The sequence below is a fragment of the Phodopus roborovskii genome, unplaced genomic scaffold (assembly GCF_943737965.1).
Source record: "Phodopus roborovskii unplaced genomic scaffold, PHOROB, whole genome shotgun sequence".
NCBI classification, from domain to species: domain Eukaryota; kingdom Metazoa; phylum Chordata; class Mammalia; order Rodentia; family Cricetidae; genus Phodopus; species Phodopus roborovskii.
The window spans coordinates 33,631,838-33,656,789 of NW_026126525.1; the positions used below are offsets into that span (position 1 = coordinate 33,631,838).

The window sequence follows — 24,952 nt, forward strand, 5'->3', positions numbered from 1 at the left end:
TTATCCTCTGATCTCCCATGCATGCTGTATTTACACATGCACACACACACACACACACACACACACCTACCTCTGTAGGAAATCATTTTAGCTGACTTCAGTTTCAGTTTCACTAGCCTGAACCCCTCCCCCCCCCCCCCCCATCTCTTAGAATGGCCACCAGCTGCCCCTGTACTCTTTGCCATCGCCTAGACATGATCTGGTGTGCACGTGCTCTTCTGCCTCTGTGAGCTGACTTGCTGCCTTCCAAGTCGTGCTTATTCTGTAACGTATTTACTGAGGTTGTATATCCCAAAGTAATTGCCATTAATTAAATACTTGCCAGATCGCTGGAATAACCTGAAGAAAGTTGTTGCTAAGAAAACTAGGTATGGTGGTTTAATAAGAGTGTAAGTTGCTTGACAATTTTACTTTTGAATATAGAGAAATGCATGTAAGATAATCATCAACCAGGAAGGAAAAAAAAACATATCCTTCATGTTACAAAACAAAAAGCATGTGCTTCATGGGTGAGATTTCTGCAACAATAGAAAATCCAGGATTTCAACAGTAGCTTCCCTGGCAAAAGAAGTTTGCAGACCCTAACTCACAAGTGTGTACATACATATTCAGAACTAGATGAATGTGTGTTTTACATTTTGTAAATCCAACATCATTTTACTGACCAGCTGTGCTTCCAAAATCTGCAGAAATGGTGACTCTCACTGTTCCTTGAATCTTCTAAGCCTGGAGTATCCTTGCTAGCTGTAGTTACTATGTGCTTTGGAGGGTGCCCCTGACTCTAGTGCCATTTCTTTTTCTTTTTCTTTTTTTTTTTTTTTTTTTTTTTTTTTTTTTCCTTAAACAAACATTTTCTTACTCAGGGTCTTCCTACTCTTTTTTCTTTATACCTGAGTTAGTCATCCCCATCAAGGGGGATTTTCATCATCTTGCCTGATTTTCATCTGGAGGTTCTATTACTTTATATTTCTGTGATAAAACCCCTGACACGGATGTTTAAGGAAAGGAGAGTTGGGCTTCACAGTTCGAGGGATATAGTACATGATGGTGAGGAAAGCCTGGTGACATGCGGACGTGACATGAGGGCAGGAGCATGAGGTGGCCAGTAGCATCACTACCTACATCTGCCTTCAGGAAGCATGGTACCGGTGTTCCTCGGGTGGCCTTTCGGCTTCCTCCCCCTTTCATTCCATCTGGAAGCTCAGTACATCTAGTTTTTTCCTTAGTGAAGCCTTCCTGGTAACACCCTCAGGGCCCTCCCAGAGGTGTGTGTCTCCTGGATGATTCTGAAGTCCATTAAGGTGACAATGAAGATCACCCAGCATGTGAAGCAGAGACAGTAGTCGCTGCTTGTGATCACGGTGAAGAAGGGACCAAAGGTTTGGTGTAATTCTATTCTGAAGCTCCTTTAAGTCACCATTTTAGCTCACTATGTGGGTCCAGTTTATAAAAAGGCTCCACAATGTCCTAGCTCCACAGTGTGATTTTATAATGTGTGTAGACTGGGAGCCGTTAAAGGAAGTTTGATAAATGTTTTCAAATGTTTCCCTTCATTCATGCCCATTTCCATTGCTTCCTATAGTGTTTCTGGTGAGCATTCTTCTCTGAAATTTAGTAAATGTCAGCCATAGTCTGTGTGTAAAACCTTGGCCTAGTGCCAGTGGACTTACCAATTGATATTAGCCTGTTAAGAAAAATTAAATAAAACGTGAAAATGGAATGAAAATTGCTTTGAAGAAAAATGGAGGCAGACGCTTAAATGAGCCATTAGTAGCTTGATACTCACTCTCTGGTTGAGTTCAGAGCTGTGCTATTTTGTACTGTTGCCAGGCTCCAAAAGGAAATCCAAAGACACAAATTAAAAATAATGCTTTGACACAGCAGCTGTTTACCTGCCCCTTTTCTGGATCAGCCACTAAGAATGCAGAGGTGTCAACTGGACCAGTGACTCCAGCTCAAGCTGCAAATCTCCAACTTCAGACAGGAGTCAGAGCTACGGTAGCTTACTCCCTCAGGACAGTGAGGCATGTGTTTGTGCAGAGTTCCCTCTGCTGGGAATTATCAGCATAATCAAGTGTAAATGTGAACACATATCCATTCATGAAGTGGCCTTTGTTTTCAAAAAGGATAACAAGTAATTTGTGAGATGTTTCGGCAAGTGTTTGTTACACACCTGTGGTACTTACCTTAATAAAGGATTTATCTGAGTGAGGCAGACTGGCACCTGACCGTATTAGGAAAAGTCAAAAGGTTAGGAGTTCTAGGCCAGAGCCTCAGCTACAAAGCTAATTCAAGTCCAACTTGGGCTGACACTGCCTCAGATGTCTCCAGATGATGGTGATGATGATGATGATGACAGCAATATGATGATAATGATGATATAGCTCTAAGACATTTCTGTGCACTAGCATTTTATACCTTGGTTACTTCTTATCCCTGTAGGTGTCAGGACTTTGCTATGTAGCCCATGCTGGCCTAGAACTTCTGACCCTCTTCCTGCATCAGCCTCTAAGTGCTGGGATTACCAGTGTGCACCACCACACCCGGCTCTAATTGCTATCTTAATAGTTGTCTGGACTGACTCACTGTTTAGTCTCCCTGTCTTCCTATTTCCAACGCAGTATGGACAATAGATTAAGTTAATTGTGCCGCTGAAGCTCTCTGCCTTAGAACATTTCTGTCGTTATCTTGGCATTTACTTCTAAAATGGCTTTTTAAGATGCATGGAAAAACCTTCAAATTTAATACCAAATGTGATGTTAGCATAAACGCTGATGCCTTCTGTTCCTGGTCCATGTTTGCAGAAAAGGCTGTTTGATTTCTGCATGCTTGTTAGTCTGTGCCTCTGGAAGAAAATGGAGCCTGTGGACTGTGTTCTAGCATCTGATATTTACTTTTTTTGAGACTCACAGTGGTGTCTGAGAACAGGTTGAAAGGCTGGCCAACTCTCTACCATTAATTTCAGTAGTTTTCAGTTGTTTTACATTACATATGAGCAGCTCTTGGAAGCTTAAAAGCTTTTGCTTTCAAGACACTGAATAGAACCTAGATATTATTTGGACTGGTTACCATTCTCTGGTTGTTTGTGTTTGTTTGTTTGTTTGTTTGAGGTACATTTTACTTTTTAATTATGTGTATACAGTGCAGTGAACAATGTGCATGTGAGAGGCAGGTACCCACAGAGGCCAGAAGAGGGTGTCAGATCTCCTGGAGCTGGAGTCACAGGCAGTTAGTTGTAAGCCACCTGATATAGGTGCTGGGAATAGGTGATAGGAACTGAATCCTGATCCTCTGTAAGAACAACATGTCCTCTTAACCACTGAGCTGTCTTTTAGCCCCTCAATGGCTGTTTATGCCTTCTCTTTGAATTAAATGTCTGCTGTCACTTGCTGGCACTAAACAAATCACATGTCTCCTGGATATCACCTACAGATTTGTTTCTGGGACGTTTGTTATCTTTTCATTATGAATTTCCCTTGAAGCAGCAGACAGGTTAGCAGAGAACCAACCATCTGCAATCCTTCCATCATGTTTCATCTGAGGACCATCCACCTAGATGTTTTGCTTCACTTATTGATCAAAAAATTACAGCATTTCAAATTTTCCTTTTTTGGGAAACAGAGGTGACTGATCATTTGTTTTTGTGTTTGTTTTTTAAGGGTTTCTCCTCTTCAGAAATCTGAGGTGGTCGAGATGGTTAAGAAACAAGTCAAAGTCATCACACTTGCCATTGGAGATGGAGCAAATGACGTTAGCATGATACAGACGGCCCATGTGGGTGTTGGGATAAGTGGCAATGAAGGTTTGCAGGCAGCCAACTCTTCAGATTACTCCATAGCTCAGGTAAAGCCTCAAGGCTGTGAAACATACCAGTACTGCTAATCCATCAGCTGCCAGCAAAGAGGAAAATACTAATGTCTTTTCATCCCTCTCCTAGTTCAAGTATTTGAAGAATTTGTTGATGGTTCATGGTGCCTGGAATTACAACCGAGTATCCAAGTGCATCCTATACTGCTTCTACAAGAACATTGTGCTCTACATCATTGAGGTAGGTAGCATCTTGTTAAACTTGGTCCTGCCCCATCACTCATAATTCTAACTGTTATCTTTATGGAGATCTTTCTCGTTGTTTTCATGAGTGCTTCATCTTCTCCCTTACAATTTAAGAGGAAAAAAAACATAATTTTAAGATTTATTTTTGTCTTATGTGAATGGGTATTTTGCCTGTGTGTCTGTCTGTCTGAGCACCATGTGAGTGCAGTGCCAATAGGGTGGGTCTCCTGGAGCTGGAATTACAGATGGTTGTTAGGCACCATGGGGATTCAAACCCTGGTCCTCTTCAAGAACAGTCAGTGTTCTTAACTGCTTAGTCACTTGTTCACTTTTTCTAACTTCTAAATGTGCTCAAGCAAATAAGATGTCAGCCAATGGTCATCAATTTTAGACACTAGCTAAAAGTCTTAGGTCACTTTGGTGGAAAGTTGAGGTAGAATTGCTAATGAGTCGTGTCTTCGGTTTTTAAAACTGAAGACTATAAAGCTTGAACATGTACAGAATTTCTTCAGACTACTGTTGAGGGGTAGAACACATGGAAAACTGTATTTAAAAACTAACGATACTGATGATGGGGGAAATAATCAGCTAAAGTCAGGAATGGCAGAGTGGAGAAGAAGATAATGGTTAGTTCTGGTCCAGGGGAGGCACCTGAGTGCAATCGGAGGTACACTACAGTGTCACTGAGTTTAGCTGTCTGGCATTCTTGTTGTCAGTGGCTCTCAACCTTCATAATGCTGCAGCTCTCTACTACAGTTTCTCATGTTGAGGTGACCCCAACCATAAAATTATTTCCATTCCTAGTTCTTAACTATAATTTTGCTAGTGTTATGAATTGTAATGTAAACTGTTGCTATGCAGACTATCTGTTATGTGACCCCTGTGAAAGGGTAGGTCAACTCCAAAGAGGGTTGTGGCCCACAGGTTGAAAACCACTGTCTTAGGTCTTCTCTGTTACCCACAGCTACCCTTTGTTATCCATCTTTTTTGGTTTCAGAGCTTAGCAAATAACAAGATTTGGATAAGGAATTTCCCTAAAATATTCTATTCTAGGTTCTTTCCATATATCAAATATGGCATCATCTTACAAATGAGGTCTTAGACTGGGGACCTCACTTCGTAAAGTAGTTACTTGTCAGCATGAGGACCTGAGTTCGAATCCCAGAGCCCATGTAGAAAGGGCGGGTATGGTGCAGCATGTGTCTGTAATCAAGGCACTGGAGAATCAGATTGCTAAGCTAACCTGCCATACTTTCCTGCTCAGGGAGCTCCCAGACAATGTTTCCAATAAACAGTGGGGAGCCTCACCCCAGAGGAAAGGCTTTGCCATTTTCTCCAGGAGTCCTTGATGTGACTATGCCCATATCACCAATACTTCACTCACTGGGACTTCTCTGCTCCCTACAGTTTTTAATATCCGGCCCCTAGGTCTTCAGAAACCATATCATAATAATGGTCCTCTAGATAGTCTGAGTTTTGCATCCCTCTGAACAGCTGTGAGGAACATGGATAAGTAGGGAAATTCCCTCCTCTACTCTTCTGAGGGCCTGCCCACATCCCCACAGATTTGCTGAGGCTCCCTTCAGATGTTGGTCTGTGCCACCTTGCCCTCCATTCCATGGACATTTCTATGCATCTGTCAGAAGGACTTGGCCTACCCACTTCTTTATGGAAATAAGCTCTATATTTTACACCAGAGATACTTTACTCCACATCGGCTGTGTTCCTTGGAAAGTACTAGATAGTTGGCTCAGTTACCTCTGTCAGAATTCTTGTTACAAGTTAGATTGGGATATTGACACATAATTTTGAGGTTTACAGGCTATGTCATCTATTAGTCACTTAAAACTTTTAAACCAAGAATTTAAGGCCTGTCAGCATGTAGCTGTGTATGAAGTATATATTTAATGAAATAAGCTCATATTTTAGTATACACTAGTTGACAGTCTTTTTTTTTTATGTATATCAACAACAGTGAAGTGTGAAAACTTAGGTACTGATGAGGAAACTTAAAATTTGTTTAACTCAAGTGAAAATGAAGTCTCACACTGTGTTTCAAACCTAGAACTGTGTGATTTGTGATTACCCAGTCCTAAATGGTCCTGGAATTGAATGGAAAGCCTCTACATGAGCTATTTAACACCGATTACATTCTTAACAGGTTAAAAACGAAGCGAGAGAGAAACTTTACCAGAAACTTCATTTTTATTTTTCTGGTAGCACCTTTTGAAAACATATTTTGAATATAATTCCACTGCCTTGGACATGGATTGAACTTTTAAATGTCTCCTACACACATACCCCACCCATACCCAACTTCTGCCAGCTAAAACAAGTTCTGCAGATGTTAATGGCTCATGTCAATACTCAGAATGAATAGGCAGAAAACACATCATTGAATGTCTCCAGCAAGGACAACTGCCAGTCTCGGATCTCTCTTTTCTGTTTTTGTGCTGATCGAGCGTGGGAGCAGGGACTGCACTGACTCTCTGCAAGCTGCTGCTTAATATGCAGAAGTGCTCCATCAGGAAAATGTCTGTGGGGCTTTAGCTGACACGCCTCTGCGGGGGGAGGGGGAGAGCTTGGAAAAGAATTCATAAAGAAGGGCCTTAAACCCAAAGTGTGTGCTAGATTATCAGCAAAAACTGCTTTCTTGTAGTTGTCCTGCCAGGGCCGTCACTAGCTCACTCCTCCATTGCTGTAAATTGTGATCTCTCTCTCTCTCTGTCTCTCTCTCTCAGTCACACACACACACAGAGAGAGAGAGAGAGACAAAGACAGAGACAGAGACAGAGACAGGTTCAGCAGGTGGCAATAGAAAACTTGCTCGGGGTCGCTGCATGGCAGTGGCTGTAGGTGTTCACTTAAATTATTGGCTCATTCTAAAACTTTTTCTTTCCCCTTCTGAATCCTCTGATCCCTCCCTAACAAAAAGAAGCTTTCCTTTAAGACAATTGGTGGCACCTAGGTTTTCTTAGGCCCCAAAACAATGTAGCCGTTCCCCTTTGCAGAAAGTCATTAAAGCCAATAAGGTGTTGTTCCCAGTGCACTATGCTGGGAAGTAAATTCCCTGGGAATTTAAATCATCTGGGCACTGCCCCCAGAGACCTGATGCTTGCTTTTGGCATCCAAGGCTTTGGTTGGATGAAAGGAAGGACGCTATGTGCTTATGGTAATTCAGGTTCTGTCTTACTTAGAGAGTGTTTCTAAGATATGGCTTAAACTGCAAATCTCAGACTAACCTAACAGTGGTAGACTACTTCCCTGTCAAGGACTTTCTCATTCTCCTTAAAAGAAATGTAGAGTGTGAACTTATGAATACCACACTATTTATGTAAAGACTCTTCCTTTATCTAAACATTCCAGTCCATTTTCTTGGACCTTTTGGAAAACAAAGGATAAATTTCTAAGCACATGTCACACACCTTTCATCCAGAAAGTACAGTGGCAAAAATGTGTTAATTCCCATTTAAATGTTTTCTATTATAACACAGTATGTTTATATATGTTTTAAATACACTTTGAATGCAGACTTGCTAGTTTGTGAGTTCTTTTGTGTTTGAAACTTTCTGTCTGTTCATTGACTTGAAAGAGAGTCTTAAAATCTAATTTCATGGTGCTTAAATTAGCAATAGAATGTTACATGCAAATAAAGCTAAAGGGAGCCACTCACCTCTATAATTATTGGCCATAAACAATTTAGTAACAAACTTACACAGTATCAATGTTTTAACAATGCATTTAGCATTAATTATTCCATGTGAGCCTGATTGAGTCCATTAGACTGATTTGGAGACATTCACTATTAATACTTGCTCAACCATTCCCTTCCACTATAAAAACGAAGAAGGCCAGTACAGAAACTGTGCATGTGGCGTGGGGGCAGGGACAGGGGTGTCCTGGGTTCATAGTGATGAATGTCAAATTTGTAGCAGTTCATGCTTCCACAACGAGGTTAAACGAAACATGAAGTGTAGCGGGTTCCTGTGACTCTATGTGCTCTCTTGAGCTGTAAGTCAAGAAATTCTTCTCACTGTACTGTGTGCATGTGTAATCTTCTTGCTGGGTCAGGCTTCTTTCTTTTCCAAGTCTGCCTGATTTTTAATTATATTTAGGTTGGCTTTTTCAAATGCATTCTTTTTTCAAGGTATTGCCAGTAATCACTTTAATTTTATATTTGTTTCAAATACACTGAATAAAACTATACTACTATTAAATTTTGTTTCCCAAGTTAGGGTTTCTCTTTCAAGGAAAATTACAAACATATGAAAACATTATGTTCTAGTAATCAAAGATTTGACTTTATACAAGCATTAAAATTGAAGTTCAACTCACAACCATCTGTCACTATACCTCCAGGGGAACCTGTGCCTCTGGTCTCCTCGGGTACCTGCAGTCATGCACATAGCCATGTGCAGACTCACACAACTACAAATAATTAAAAATTTAAATTTTAAGTTTAAAAGATTTCAATATGTAAATTCAAATTTAACATCCCAATGTCAATAATTATCAAGAACTGTAGAAAAACAAAAGGAAACATATTTAATGTATTAAAGGGAAAAGGAAGATGTGTACTGTTTCAATTAGGAATCATTTCTGATAGCAAGAGCTGTTGAGCCAGCTAAATCTTCACATTGCAGAAATTCTGAATCCATTAGCAGTGTGCTAAGGAATTGTGGAAACTCAAATGCCCTTTGTAATGTTAAGGGGAAGAAGTAGGGTGTGACGCTATATACAGTTGGTCTCAAGTAAAATAAACCTGTGGTATTATTTATATAAACTACACTCATGACACAGAAGAAAATGATAATTCTATTACTATAGGAAATTGCATCCTAAATAAGTAAGTATAACATCTAGAGTAAAAAATAAACTTTAACTAAATCCTTCCAGGGACTTTGAAAGGGGAATTAATGAAAGTTTAATGCCTTGTAAATATATTCACGTGTAGAAACAAGATCATATCTTTTTTTAATCTGTGATCGCTTGCCCACATAGATATTTAGATTTGGCAAACAGAACAAATTCTGTCTCAAATGGCAGCAATATAGTGTAAGTCCTCCTTTAAGTCAAAAGACAAGAAATGTCATTGTCCGGAGACCCAGGAACAAATCCATTGGTGCTGCTTTTCAGGGTTCGATGTGTTGAAATTCTGAGTCCTAATCTGGGCCTTGGGGCTTGCTTTCTTCCTAGATCTGGTTTGCCTTTGTCAATGGCTTCTCTGGACAGATCCTCTTTGAGAGATGGTGCATAGGGCTTTATAATGTGGTGAGTTGAGCACATTTGATAATTCCTATTTTGTTTACTACTAAAGATAACTGTGATAGTCATCATCTGGCCCTGTGATGTAACAAGCAGTATGTCACTTTAGATGTTTACAGCGATGCCTCCCTTAACATTGGGAATATTTGAGAGATCGTGCAGAAAGGAGAACATGCTGAAGTACCCTGAGTTGTACAAAACGTCTCAGAACGCTCTGGACTTCAACACCAAGGTAGGAGCTGGTGTCCTCTTATGTGTGCTGAGGGGTTTTCTCTGTTGCTGCAAGCTCGGGGCGTCCAGCCTGCCTCAGCCAAGCACTCCAGGGTACCAAGTGTGGCAAGTCATATATGTGAAGGTTCTAAATATGGAGAGTGAAGAAGTTTTGTTGGTTGGATTGGATTGTTTAGGGGTTTTGTTGTTGTTGTTGTTGTTTGTTGGGATTTGTGTGTGTGTGTGTGTGTGTGTGTGTGTGGTTTTTTTGTTTGTTTGGGTTTTTTGGGTTTGTTTTTTGTTTTTGTTTTTGTATTTGTTTTTTTAAGGTTACAAAATTAAAATGAAACCACTCTTCAACCGGGTTCTTGGGGCAGCAATGAGTAGATGTGCCCTGCCCGGCCATGTCACTGTCCTTTTAGGCAGTGTTGGAAATCACTCACTTCTCACCAGCTAGTCACCTAGGGCTGACAGGGCTTGGCTGTACTTGTGCGATTCACTCCCAGTCTCTGTTGTTCTCATTAAAATTTTAGAGTGATTGAATCCGGCATTAAAACTATAGCTTTCAGGAAGAAACTTCTTGTTTACTTGGTAGCTCTGAAGCTTAAAATTAAACACACAAGATGAATGGTCCAGCATTTCACCTAAAACTGTAGTTTGCCGGGGTTGTTGTTTTGTTTTTATCTAGAAAGTTGTTCTTTGCTTTTCTTCTCTTCATTAGCATAAGAAGTGTCTTTACCATAAAAAGTAACAGGTTTCCCTATGGCATTCTCCTATGTGATTATTTTGATTGACCCTCTTTGTCCCCCTTCCCCACCTCCCTTTCAGCCTTCCCCCAGGTGTCCCCCCTGTACTTTCCTATCTCCCTTGCCCTTCCTCAAGCCTTTCTCCTTTCCTGAGCCTCCCCTAGTTTCCTAGCCTCAGTCTGTACACATTCTCACCTAAACATACATGCATGACAATGAGAAGCCATGGGCGGTGAGTGTTCCCGAGACAGAGGGCGGAGTCGGAGATGCATTATGTGAAACCCACAAAGAATCAATAATTAGGCTTTTTTAAAAATGAGAATCTAAGAGCATACCTGGGCCATCTCACTGAATATAATATTTCCCAGTTCCATCCTACTCTATTCAAGGTTCATGGGCTCATTTTCTTTTATGGCTGAAGGAAAACCTACCACCACATAAATGTTCCAATTTTTTACTGTCCATTCATCTGCTGATGGATGTCTGAGCTTGGACTCGTACTCAACCTAACACATCATAGGCTACTGACATCTTCGGTGATCTGGAATATTTATTTATTCCAGCAACAGAAGACTTCATTTCTACATAGTTCACTTTTATGCAAGTGTGTATTCTAACATGTTTCCACACTAGTATTATGCAATGATTCGAGTTTCTGTTTAGTGTAATTGAGGGGATGAATTTAAAATGGCAACAACCAAGGTAGATGCCATTTTGAAACCCTAATAGTCATGTATTTGATTAGTATTAGAAACAAATGAATAATGTCCTTTTACTAAATCATTTCCACTTAATATAGTGTATGTTTTCGTAGTAAATTATTCACATTTAGATATAGTTGCAATTCAGTTTTTTAATTTAGAGACATGTAGCATAGGAACATTTAATATGTATTAACTCATAAAGCTCTCCTGTGCTATTTATTCTCAGTATACCAAGAAAAAGTGAAACAGGTGTTTTGGTGCCTTTGTACTCTGAACTATAAATGATAGTGTTGAGTGTGTAACCAGGAAATTATTTTTTCTTCTGAGACTCAGTCTTCATGGACAGACTTCATGGATGTCCAGTGGCACACATGCATATAACTTAATAGCTTCAGGTTAAATAATTGAAACTGGTCAATTTAAAACACCAAACATCTCTAAGCTTGCCTAATTTGTATCACTGGTTCTGAACTGTATTTGTAGTGGTATATTCTTAAAACTCTTTCTCTTCATAGTATACAATGTCTAAGTTAACATTTTAATGTTTTATTTTTTTAGGTTATTGATTTATTGTTAACAATTTGTATCAGATTCTCCCCACATTGCTGCCATGGTTTTCATTATCTACGGTGAACATTTTCAAATGCTGAAAGACTATGGTCAAGGCATATGCAATGGCCATGAGGTCTTGTTTTCCTGAAAAAAAAAGTGATCTGGAAGCCAAGTGCAGACTGGTACATTGGCAACAATTCTCACCAGCCTAGTGGGCTTTATCAAAGTCAGCTACAGGCCCTTGTCTCCCATAGTTTGGGCTCTGTGATGCTATCTCAGAAGTTAGCTTCCAGCCACAAATGTGACCGACTCCCTCTTGAATGAAAACATGAATTGATCCTCCCAGGATTACCCGGTCATTCCTGAAAAGCTCTACCCTCTCAGGCCCTCAACACATGACAGTTACGGGCACAGTTTTTGGTCAGGAAAAGGGCATAACGGGTAGTATGCAGTGTTGATGGAAGAGTAACTTTTTCCTTCTAGCTTTTCTTGTTGAAAAAATACTTCAGTATATATAGGGCCCAATCATTTAGAAAACTCCAGATCAACTCAGCTGGGCTACACAAGTCCCATATCTCTATGAGTATGTATTTAGCTTATATATTAAGCTTGCCATCTATATTTCTAGGGCTTATAGATTTTTGGCAAATGATTTCAGCGAAACTGTTTGATTGCATTCCATCTAAATGTTTTAAAATTCAGGAACAAATGGTTACAAAATGCATAGTTGTCTACACAGCGGTTGCCGAGGGTCCCGAGTGTGGAAGCATTGTTCCCTTGAATGATGAGGCTTACGTTTGTTATGGTAAAAGGGGTCGGAGGTTCTGAGGTCGTGACAGGGGTTAAAGGATTAGCATGTGACAATAAGTATCAGTCAGGAAAATGGAAAAGTAGAACTAATTTTTCTTGCACCCACCTGTGCTTTCTGTCAAATAAAAACCTGTGGTAATGACACAGTGAGGAGAAGCAGCAAAGGTTAATGAGTAACACAAGTTCAAATGTGTAAAGTATTGGAGCGTAAATTGGATCATACAACCCAGTGTGGCTGGGTGAACTAACAAAGGAGGTTGAGACCACAGTGGAAAATTTTGGGAGGCAGGCAACTTAATTTCTGTTGTTTGAACAGCTTAAAACTATTAATACATGCCAATTGTACTTAACATTAAGCTTTGTTTGCAGGAAGCCGTTTCAAATGATGAAACTACAGCTGTTTGGGGCCTCATAAAGCTTCTAAGCAGTTTTCTATAACTCAATCTTTCACATTCTGTTCCAGGTCCCAATGATGCCTGCTCTCTTATCCGTAATACACAAGACATAAAAAGTAATGGCTGTTAAGTGGCTGTGGTGATTGTCTGAAACTTGGTATTGACAGATGTTAAACAATTGTAAAAGCCTTTGATAAGTTCAGACATGGTCACAATTCTTTATTTTAATGAATATATAATCTAAATGTTAGACTTTATCTTTTTTTTTTTTTTTTTTTTTTTTTTTTTGCAGTCTATGAATGTGCATGTCTATTGCAAGAGAGAGGGAACAGCATTACATACTTGTACCACTGAAACATTTGCAGAGTAGTGGGATAGGAAAGAGGGTGAACTTCCCAGTCATAGCCTTGTAAAGCTCTATTCTTCTAGAATTATGAAAAGAATCCCAGTGTAAGAAATTCCAGGATCTGCATTTGATATAAGATTTTTTTTTTCCTTCTAGTGGGCAGAAATTTAAACTTTTGATAGTGGATTTCTTTTTTTAAGTAGAAAAAAAAATTCCAAGTGAAGCTGAAAAAACATCTTGAGAAACATAAAAATAAATAAATGACCCATGAACGTCTAAGGCAGAGAGTGTCTGTCAGTTCTATTAATTCACAGTGGTGGCCCCGGCAGAAACACATTTTGTGCATCTAGCTCGTAGATAAAAAGGAAGGTCAGAGGTCACAGCACGAGTTTATCGCAAACGGTTCTCATGGATTCTTGTTTTCCCTCAGGTTTTCTGGGTTCATTGTTTGAATGGCCTCTTCCACTCAGTTATTCTGTTTTGGTTCCCACTAAAAGCCCTTCAGTATGGTAAGTAGAAAGGATATGAATGCAAAGAGGTGGTGTCTCACCATCTTAGGAAAGTAACTCATTGTCTATGCACGGTCAAAGTTATGGCACTGTTTCCTTCCATGGCATTTTCCTTAATCTAAAATGTTGTGCATCCAGAAGTTATGCACACAGCAGACATTTTTATTATTCCTTTAGGAGTCAAGCGATTTAATCTATGCAAAGCCCTTCTTTACTTCTTCTCATGCTTCCCAAACTTGCAAACTTGAGGACTTTTCTGTCCTTTGCAAGCAGATGCTGCGACGATAGTAAGTGCCGGTGTCTCATGTCATCTTTTTATGGTAGCGCGAGGCTTATATAGAGCACGTTCAATTGAGCCTCATCGGCTGGGCTAGTGTTTTCAGGTGAACTTGAGCTGACGTTTTTAATATGTTTTCCCCTTCATCCTGGAGTGTGGGCTTTTTTTTTTTTTTTTTCTCTTGGCTAGTTTCAAGGGAGTAATTTTATCCCATCAATTTTGAAAGAGAGAATCATGGCATACTTCCTATGTACATAAAAATGATGAAGTGACCACTCAGGGAGGAAGGGTGTCTGTCGTGCCTAGCCTGCTGCTTTGAGTTCTGGGCAGACCTCTTCCCTGGAGTGCTAAAGAAGTTGCTGGCTCTTCAGTGCTGTGCCCCAAGGCTGCAAGATTCAAAAAGGTTGGCTCCTTCTCCATTCAAGTAGCTGTCAGTCCTTTCAAAGTAAAGGCAAATCCTACCACCTAAGTACTCATGAGTGCTAGCATGACACCACACTGCCTGTTCTTGTCCCTGTACAACTCCTTTAACATGGGTTTCCAGAATGATAAAACATCAGGCAATCTAAGTACCTCAAGGCTTACCACACTTGCCACCTCCAAAGACCTGTGTATTCTTCCCCAGAGAGGCTGTGCACAGAAGTGCCCTTAGGTCACCCCTGTCCCAAGACTGCCGCACCCAGTCTTAGGTCTGCACACCGTTTGCCTTGCTTGGTTTCATGTTTTGCCCTCTCTGCATGTCTTTCTCCTCTAAACCTCAGCAGACTGAGGAGTGAGTCAGGTTGGTGATATTTGCTGTGCTCACAACAGTGCCTGGCTTCTCATAGGTACCCAGTCAGCTGTGGCTGGATTACTGTGCCTCACAGTGTGAAAGCCTAAGCATTCCAGGGAAAGTGCTGGGCTTCTGCCCTAGCCTTTTAATCCCCTTTGTCAATTACTCAGGAAATTGTAACAGTAAACACTGCTCAATTTCAAGATCATGGGAAATAGTTTGTGTTCTTATTGAGGTATAATTAAGTTAATGCAACATTTACAGTTTTCAAAATGCACTGTTCTGTGGTTTTTTTTTTTTTTTTTTTTTTTTTTTTTTAGTATCGTCACTGAGTTATGCAAATATCACCATCATATAATGCCAATGCCATAATGTTTTATCACCCTCCAGAAAGAATTCATATGCCCATTAGCAGTCACTCCCTGATTTTCTGTAGCCTCCTCATAGCCCTTGGAAACCGCTGATTTTTCTATCTCTGTGAACTTGCCTATTTGAACATGTCATTTAAATGGAATTATGTACATAAGCTTGGCTTTTCCACATTGCAATACCAATCAGTACTTCATTCCCTTTTCTGATTAAATAATATTCCACTGCATAAATGAACCACCCTTTAGTTACCCACTAATCAGTTGATGTATATTATGTTGTTTCTGCTTTATGAAGCAATCAAATATTGAAGTCCAGGGTACAATTCAGGATATCCTGACCTCAGTCAAATCCACCAAGTAAAGTTAATTTTCAAAATGTAAAATCAACATAAGAATTAAAAGCAAGATATCGCCAATCCGTGAAACTACTATTTCAACATCCTAAACTAGAAAAAGGAAATTTAATATCAAAAATAAGCCAAGCCAAACAGCATACAATATACTTTAGACATGCCAAATCTCTCACTGTGTTTTCCTGGGAAACAGTCCACGTCAGCCGGTGTCAGCCCCGCTATCCCCAGCAGCCGCTGCCTGGGGAAACTAAATCCAGATGAATCTCAAGGGCCCTTGGCTTTTTCCTTAAAGAGCGAGTTATAGGTAGCATAGACTTTGAGTTCCCAGTTTGCTGTTGGGGGCTTTTAATTGTTTCCCCTTTTTCCTGCTTTTAAGTGAGTGCTTGAGGATTGGATGACCTGTTTTGCTTTGAAAGGATGGAAAAAATGGAGTCCATAAAAGTATAGAAAACACAACAGTCACTTTTAGTGAAACAGTTCCAAGAGTCGTCTATAAATGTCTTACAAAACTCGAGAGCTTTTGGAAGTCTGTGGGGTCAAAATTTGAGTATTTGATCAATTTTTGTAATAGTCAGTTTTTGTCTGTTAGAAACAGTGTGGGATAAGACACTTGGGGCTTCGGTGGGAACAATGGCAGTGAGGCTGGCCTTCTCATCCTCCACTGCGTACATATCTAGCCAGTTTCACTCAAGGCTGCCCTTGAAGGAACTGTGGGCCAGTGCTCTGACTGACCCTTGAACGCTGGTGTGTCTCGGTAGAGTTCCAGGAGACAGGCTGGGCAGACATGAAAGCACCACTGCTGCTGTTCCGAGCTCAGTGGCTTGCACTGTGTATGGAACTGAGTGTTCACTTCATGAGTCGAACCACAGGCTTACACACACACCATTGCCGTCTTGTGTGGCGCCACATGACCAGTGGATTTTAATGTGACCTCGTATGCGGAGTTCACTAGTGGAGTTTCTGATTCCATACTGGCAACTGCCCTTTAAAAAATAAAATCAAAGAACACCCCTACCTCTGGGGGGGGTGGGGGTTGGGGAGAAAATAGCTTGTTGAGTTTTGATGTAGTATAAAAGAATTATTGGAAAAGATTACCGAAATAAACACAGACACACCCATCATAACTCCATGTATATCTCTACAAATCCGTATTTCTCTGAAATATTGTAACCAAAGCAACATGTGAGAGCCCAGCTGTATTCTGTTAGATTCTGAACATTAAGGAGATTAAAATAAAATGATGCCAATTTTCTCACTCATTTTTGTTTAGGAAAATAGTTGTTTTTCATAAAACGTGTTTATATGAGTTTACACTGAGTTTATTACTGTTATTTTTAGATAAATTACAGACTTTTTAATGTTCTGTTTTAATTTCTGATTTGGTAAATACTGATAGCTATAAAGCATGTACCCTGAAACTTCTGAGGATGTTCCATCATTTCTGAGTCCAAAGACCAGGAATGAAAGCCAGTAATTTAACAGAGCCGTCCAAGTGTCTTTGTGTCTCCCCAGACAGCACATGTAACTTGTGTGAATCTGAAAACCACCCGAGTGGGCCTCATGCTGAGTTCCCTGGGAATTGAGTGTCAATATTTTCAGCAAGTAATAGCATCTCTTGGTTAGCTGCTATTCCTTCATCTATAGCTATTTTTTCTTACTCATCCCTAGAATAACAAAAGACTTTGAATATACCCAGAAATCCAGCCAGGCCCTCAAAGCCTCATGAAGCATCATGTGTGTAGCATCAGGCTGGTACTCCCCATCGTCTGAACATAGTTTTTCATGGGTCCGTCTGGGTTCCATGTTAACAGCTTTATTGAGAAGGGTCAACCTTCTGTCTCAGCACTCAGAATGTCACGTCCTTTCAGTGCCCAGGACTTTAAGCTTTCCAAATGATTAAGAGTTCAACATTTTTGTGTATTTATTTATTTTCACTTAGTGGAGTCTAAGAATTGGTTAGTGAGTCAGATTCCCCACTTGGTGCTTAATTTGTGGCCCCTCTGTAGTAGTTTTGTGAGGAACAGCAGCATGGTCTCAAAGATACACTTCATTTCTGGCCCCACTTCACACCTCTGGGTTCTTGTTGTGTTCAAAATGACAAAGTTGCTTTCTGGTTTTTTGGACCTTCCTTCATTTTCTTCCTAACAAGCCTCCTTTTCTTGCAGGTACGGTATTTGGAAATGGAAAAACCTCAGATTACCTGCTTCTGGGAAACTTTGTTTACACTGTGAGTTCAGCCCTTTGCATGTTTTTGTCTAGAGCCACTGCCTCTTATCTCTGCCCCCTCTCCTTTCTGATTTAAATGTGTGCAGGGTGAGTTTAAGGGTCATTTAGGGTTCTCTTTATAAAATGAAATAAGGCATTTGAGGTATTGAGAGCTTTCCATATAAGGTTTTCTCGGGTTTGTTTTGTGTATTTGGGTTTTTTGTGTTGCTGTTGTTGTTATTTGTTTTGTTTTGAGATAGGACCTCACTGTGTAGGCTAGGCTGGCCTTCAACTTAAAGTCCTCCATCCTCAGTCTCCCGAGTGCTAAGAACGATGATCAGGCCCTGTGGGCCACCCACCACACCAGCTCCTTTTAAATATGACTTGGATTCACTGGCTTTAAAAGATTTCTGTTACTTTGACTTTCAGTTGTTCCTCTTTACTCTTAATAGCTATTTCCCCATTTTTTTCCCCATTTTTGACTCTCTCCTCAGATTTGTCCTGTTGCTATCTATATTATATTGCCTTATATTATATATTTGCCTTCCTGAATGTTACCAAACATCACGAAGGTATTCTTGGGTGTATAACCAGTGATTTCTTCCAAGACTTGTGCTAGAATTCACATTAGCGTGAACTGTAGCTGGAGAAATAACTCAATGGTTAGGAGCACTGGCTGCTTCTGAGGACCTGGGTTCAGTGCCCAGCACCCACGGGGTGGCTCACAGCCATCTGTAACTGCAGTTCCAGAGGATATTTACACTCTTCTGACCCTGGGAGACACCAGGCACACAATTGGTACACATACATACATGCAAGCACATGTTCAAACACATTAATGAGAGTGATCTGCAGGCTTATGTAACATTTTCCTCATTGCTGCCAAAGATCCACCAAGCCCTTCCCACTGCCTCTAAGATGCCAGAAAGCAATCAGACCATTTTTTCTGCTAAAAACTCAAGAGGACTGTGGAATGCTAATGCCCATGGTTACTCAGCTGAATCCATACACAGTCGTTTCAACCTGAATTCTGCATTCTGTGACTAGCACTCTGTATATTGCTTATATGCCTCACTCGCTCACCCTCTCACTCGCTCTTCAGCCTCCACATAGACAAAGTATGGCCAACCAGCCATTGGTGTGGCTGACTCAGTGATAACGGTGCTGAAATGTCATTTTGAGCCTGAAAGTTTAGCTCAGAGAAGAATGAATTTCAGTTCCTAGCACTGAAAACTAAAATATACAGTTCTCAAATGCTGGAGTAATTGAATGATAAGAAATGAAATTCATTTGCATGCTGATTTGTTTGAACTCTCAATTTCATACAATGTAAAAGAGAGAATTAATGAGAGATTTTCTAGATCCACTTGACCTATGAACATATCATCTATGGGGATGGTTAATTGAGTTGGTAAGACCCTCCTTTGAATGTAAGTAGTACCAGGTCATGGTCTGGGCTTTGCATTGTATAGAAATAGAGACTTCCAGCTGAGTATTAACCAAGCACACACAGAGACATGCGTTTATTCCCTCTCTCCGCTTAACTGTGGATATGATGCGTCAAGGCCCTGCCTTGATTTCCCCATAATAATGACAATAACCTGGAATTGTAAGCCAGGTCAAATCAAATGCCTCTATATTGATTATTTTCCCCACCACAGCAAAGTTATACTCAGCCACAGGAATTCAGGTTTGGGGAAATCTTGGGCTTTCTTTCCACTGATGCCCTCCCATTGAAGGAGTAAAAGAAAAGCACAACCATATTTGAGAAGAGGTTTCTCTTATAGCATGAATGCCAAAACAGAACTGTGTTTATGCTTAACCAGGTAGCTAGAAATAAGCCATGGTTCATATTTTGGCTGTCTCTTGGGGACATGTTATAAAGTCTCAGGTCTCAGAGTGCTTTTCTTTGATTTTGTCACTTATTGGAAATTTTACATAGGTTAAGCTAACTAATATTCACTCATATGAATTTTATATATGCAGATATTCATCATAATTTACCAACAGATATACTGTTGAGGAAATCCAACTGTACCACCTAAATCTTAACTTTTCAACCCTGCTCAAAAATGTCTGAACATGTACTGTCCCCAAAACCTGAAAGTAGGATTGGACACTGAGGCATTGGCAGTCACCAGTACTAGGCAAGAAATCCATTTTCAGTTCTATAAGGTAATCCTAGTGCCCAGAGTTTCCTTGACTCACAATGTTTTGGGTTTTTACACGTAGTTATAAATAGATCATAATAATATGAGTGTTGGTCTGAGTGTTCCATGTTCAGTGTTTTAATGAAAAACAACCTTGTGAGGAAAACCAGCTAAGTTTTTCATTACTGCAGACAAATGTCTGCACTTAACAACTTAAGAGAAAAAGTTCATTTGCTCACAGTGTCAAAGGTATCAATCCATCATGATGGGAAGATAGACTGTTAATCTCGGTTGTCAATTTAACACACTTGGGAAGAGAAAATCTCAAGTGAGGAATGAATTGCCTCCATCTGATTGGCCAGTGGACATGCTGTGAGGCAGTCTCTTGATTGCTAATTGATATGGGTGGTGCCATTTCTGGACACATGGGATTGGGCTACATAAAACATGTTGAATGTGAACCTAAAAGAAACACCTCTAATCTCTGCTTCAGTTCCTTCCTTCAGGTTCTTTTTGTTTGGTTGGTGGGTTGGTTGATTGGTTTGGTTTGGTTTGGTTTGGTTTGGTTTGGTTTTTCAAGACAGGGTTTCTCTATGTAACAACCGACTGTCCTAGAACTCACGCTGTAGACCAGACTGGCCTCCAACTCACAGAGATCCTCCTGCCTCTGCCTCCTGAGTGCTGGGATTAAAGGAGTGCACCACCACCACCTGGCTGCCTACAAGTTCTTGACTTAAGTTCCTGCCCTAACTTCACTCCATGATAGACTATAACCTATAAGATAAAATAAACTCTTTCCTCCCAAGATTGCTTTTTGTCATGATGTTTATCACAGCAACAGAAAACAAACTAGAACAGAAATTGGTACCAGAAGTGGGGCCTTGCGATCACAAACATTACCATGTTGTTTGTGGGGAGTATTGTAGAGCTTCAGGTTGGAAATGACAGTAAATGTGTAAAGCTTGATGGGCCGTTCTGTGAGAAGTTTGAGTCCCTTAAAGACTCTCAGGGCCATTAGTATAATATTTTGAATTTAAAATCTGCAGTTTCTGGTCAGCTGGAGCTGAAGAATTAGCTGTGATTAACAAGAAGACCAACGCCACAGAAGCAAAGCCTTTGCTTTGCTTTGCTTTGCTTTGCTGGCACAATCGAACAATTTATGCTGGTCAGCAGGGGCTGGAAAATTACAACAGTGATTAACAAGAGGCCAGCATTATTGGGGTGAAATCTTTGGGGAAGTATTTCTTCTGGGTTGGTACACAGTTCGGGGCCAGTGCTGCACATCTACTGGCTGTAGAACTAGGCAAATAGCAGGTAAGGGTCTCTCACATGGGTCTGGTTTTGAAGGCCTGAAGGGTCATGGAGAGTGGCTGAGGCTTGGCACAGGGAAAGGCCATTGATGAAAGTATAGCTCGAGTCACAGTCAAAAACCCAGGATAGCGGAGATGCCAGGACTCTGAGATGACCACCACAAAAAAAAAAAAAAACAAAAAAAAACTAGATCAGGGGGTTATGGTGGGGTGGAGACAATCACACTGTGACAGCCAGGAAGCAGTAGGAGAGAGTGAATGCATCCACTTGCAGGCTTCCTCCCTTTCCTCCCCTCTGTTCCATCTGGCCCTCACCTCACATGGTGGCACTTCCCACTTTCAGAGAGAGTTTTCCTTTAGACAGTGCTTTCTGGAAATGCCCTCCCAGACAGCCCCAGTGTGGATTGCTTGTCTCCTAGGTGCTTCTCACTCCACTCATGTTGACAGTCAAGATTAGCCTTCATGGGAGGCAAGCCTCAACAGTTCCAGGATGAAAGAGCTGAATATACTGATGAACGAACTTGCCCCATTCATTAACCAAAGCAGCTTGTACTCTGACACCAAGGCAGGTGTATCTAACTACTGCTGGTTTGTAGTGAGATACAGAGAAGTCAAGGTAGCTTTTGTTTACTCATTTCAGAATTACCCATTGTCTTAATCAGGGTTTCTGTTGCTGTGATGAAACACCATGACCTAAAGCAACTTGGGGAAGGAAGAGCTTATTTCACTTACTAGTATATATCTGTTCATCATCAAAGAAAGTCAGGGCAGGAACTCCAACAGGGCAGGAACCTGGAGGGAGGAACTAATGCAGAAGCCATGGAGGAATGCTGCTTACTGCCTTGCTCTTTATGGCTTGCTCAGCCTGCTTTCTAATAGAACCCAGGATTACCAACCCAAGGGTGAACTGACCCACATTGGCCTGGGTACTCCCCCATCAAACATTTGTTAAGAAAGTGTCCTACAGGCTTGCATGCAGCCTGATCATATGGAGACATCTTGTCAATAGAGGTCCCTCCTCTTAGATGACTTCAGCCTATGTCAAGTTGATATAACCCTAGCCAGGACACCCATATAATTACCACCAATGGTTTGTGTTTCAAGAAGTGGCTGACTCTCATAGCCTACATTTGTAGAACTATACTTACATAAAGTTCCAGAGTAAAGACTTAGGTTCCTAAACAACTAGTTGTTTACTTTTGTAATTTATGTTTAAAATCCAGGAAGTGAACTTTTAGTGCAAAAGATTCAGTTAAAGGAAACTTGAAACACCAAATTAGCATAAGCACGTGCTGTTCATGAATTGTACAAAATACAGACAGTAGGGCCTTCAGTGACCTCTTTGACAGACTCTGAGACTGAATGTGAGCAGAGGCAGGAGAGGGCAGCTATTGCCATGTCCTAATGAGTGCCGTTCACCTGATCTACAAATTTAATGAGCACATAGCTGCTTTAATTCGGACCTGTTTGTTCTTTGGAAGGTCTCTCTGTCACTTGATAGATTATACTTATGTCATGAGCACTTTCCCACCAGCCTGGTGCCACAGCCACATCAGCCCCAAATAACACCCAGTGACACTGTATTAATTATGAAACTGTTGGCCAGTTACTAGTGTTTCTTATTGGCTAGCTCTGTCTAAATTGTTAACTCATTTCTATCAATCTAAGTATTTCTATACAGTCTTATATATATATATGACACAATATATAAGACAAAGTAACATTTTCCCTTTCTGTTTTCAGTTTGTAGTGATAACTGTGTGTCTGAAAGCTGGGCTGGAAACCTCATATTGGACATGGGTAAGAATATCCCTTATCACATGTCTCTTTCTTACAAAGCCTGCAGTTATTGACTATGGAACATTGGATGTGGAGGGAGAACTAGGGATTATGGATTGAAAACATTGAGTTAAATGAGTTTTAAATCATCAGTATTGCACATTGTTATCACCTCACATAGATGGAAACTTTCAGGCTTGCAATGTCATAGAACTGGTGTTCCCTAGGAAACTTGTTAGAAAATAATTCTGAAGAACAATAAAATTAGTGAGATGTAGCAAGCTTTTATGACTTAATTAATCCATATTTTTTTTTTTTAATCTATGTTCTGCCACATGGCCTGGTTACCTCTCCTAAGTATGGTGCATCTTACTTGCTCCAAGTCTGCTGGTGAATCCAGCCTGGATTCCTCCTCCTCTTCCTCTCTCTCCCTGAAATCCTGCCTATTCTGTCCTACCTAGCTATTGGCCATTCAGCTCTTAATTAAACCAATCAGAAGGTGCCTTGGCAAAAACACATCTTCACAGTGTACCAAAAGGTTATCCCACAACAGTGCGAGATCTGTCCTCAGACCCGTACAAGTGAATGCACAGTCTGTATAAAATGCATTCCACGTTTAATACATTAGTTTTGCAGCCATTTCCACTTCTGGGTAGAGAGACTAACTAAAGAAAACAAAATTATAGTTTGATGCCCAAGAAGGGAAATTGGAACAAGAAATTTGGATTTGACACCCGTTGACCTCCGTGTAATTCTCCCTCATGTGTCCTTAATGTCTTTAAGAAGAAACATGCATAGCAAAGATAAAAGAGAGTGGAAGATAGTGGTGGATTAAAAAAAAAAAAAAAAGATAAGTGTCAGAGCAGAGAGCAATGACAGAGATTACAGAGTGAATGCACACAACCATAGCACCGGGAGGTGGTGGTTTTCTGAATTAACGCAGATTAGAAGAGAATCCATGACTGTTTCCGTAACATTTGTGTGCTTGACTGGATGGGGGTGTCTTGACACACATTTCCTTTCTCACAGTTCAGTCACATTGCCATCTGGGGCAGCATCGCGCTGTGGGTGGTGTTCTTTGGAATCTACTCATCTCTGTGGCCTGCCATCCCCATGGCCCCTGATATGTCTGGAGAGGTAATGTATGCTAATGACTCATGACCCAGCAAAACCTTAGAAATGGGTACCCATTAATGAATCTTCATCCTACTCGGCATGCCTTTCCATTTTGTGGGTCTCTACTCAAGTACATTTGACCACCCTCAGTTGCCACAGGTGGGAGAGATAAATCTCCAAGCAGTATTTTAAACTTCAACATTTAACTTAAATCTGACTTATCCTTTCATAAACACAACTGAACCAATAAAATATGGCTGCATGGAACTTGAATCTTGTCACGAGTACCCATATAGAAGATGCCATTTTAAAAATTAGACCATAAATCCACAAGTGCATTTAGAATAAGAGACTTAGTGAAATAGTGTGGCTCCTTCTTTGGGACAATTTGTCATTCCTTCTGTTGTGTCTTATTCCAAAAAGGAGTCAGCCATCACTAGATTTAAATGCACTTTCCAAGATGTCTTAATGACATCAGTTTGACTCTTGTTTCAAAGGAATTGAGGCACGTGACGTCTCAACCTTATCATGCTCCATTTTCAATCCTGTCTTTCAATTTCTTGTTACACTGGGAGGAATTGAGTTATTAGGTGTTCATAGGGGAGTGTCAAAAGATCTCTTTTCCTTTAGAAGAGGGTTCAGCAGTAGGAGGGTTTATGATTTCAATTGCAGGAAATTTGACATAAAATGTATAAAAGAAAATGTGGAAAGCATTTCAAGATTTCCTGTGACCTCACAGTAACTTGCAAATCGAGGTAACGTGAGCCCTGTTGTGGGCTGTTGTTTCGCCTCATGCACAGAGACCCTCTCCAGTGGTTTGCATGTATTCCCTGCCCGTAAGTCTGCCTGAGTACCCTTCACTTTTGACAGTCTGGTTTATAGATCATTTTCATGAAATTTGATCTGACAGCACCCTGCTTTTTATAAATTAACAGAATGCAGACACTTTTAAAAAATGTGGTTAAATTTATTAGAGAGAGGCATTATATACTATTATGGGAAAGCCAGATGAATCTACAAGCTGGCTTG

The 24,952-nt window shown here is 40.5% G+C and overlaps 1 protein-coding gene across 5 annotated transcripts in view; it reads left to right on the top strand.

The window, feature by feature from the left end:
• Atp8a1 (ATPase phospholipid transporting 8A1) overlaps positions 1-24,952 on the top strand; it is a 215,289-nt gene that overhangs the window by 164,972 nt on the left and 25,365 nt on the right. For all 5 annotated transcript variants that reach the window (XM_051198447.1, XM_051198445.1, XM_051198446.1 and 2 more), the window contains 8 exons: positions 3,660-3,843; positions 3,938-4,048; positions 9,250-9,324; positions 9,428-9,550; positions 13,512-13,590; positions 17,529-17,590; positions 22,772-22,828; positions 23,837-23,944. In XM_051198447.1, coding sequence (XP_051054404.1) covers positions 3,660-3,843; positions 3,938-4,048; positions 9,250-9,324; positions 9,428-9,550; positions 13,512-13,590; positions 17,529-17,590; positions 22,772-22,828; positions 23,837-23,944 — 799 coding nt within the window. The remainder of the gene's footprint in view (positions 1-3,659; positions 3,844-3,937; positions 4,049-9,249; positions 9,325-9,427; positions 9,551-13,511; positions 13,591-17,528; positions 17,591-22,771; positions 22,829-23,836; positions 23,945-24,952) is intronic.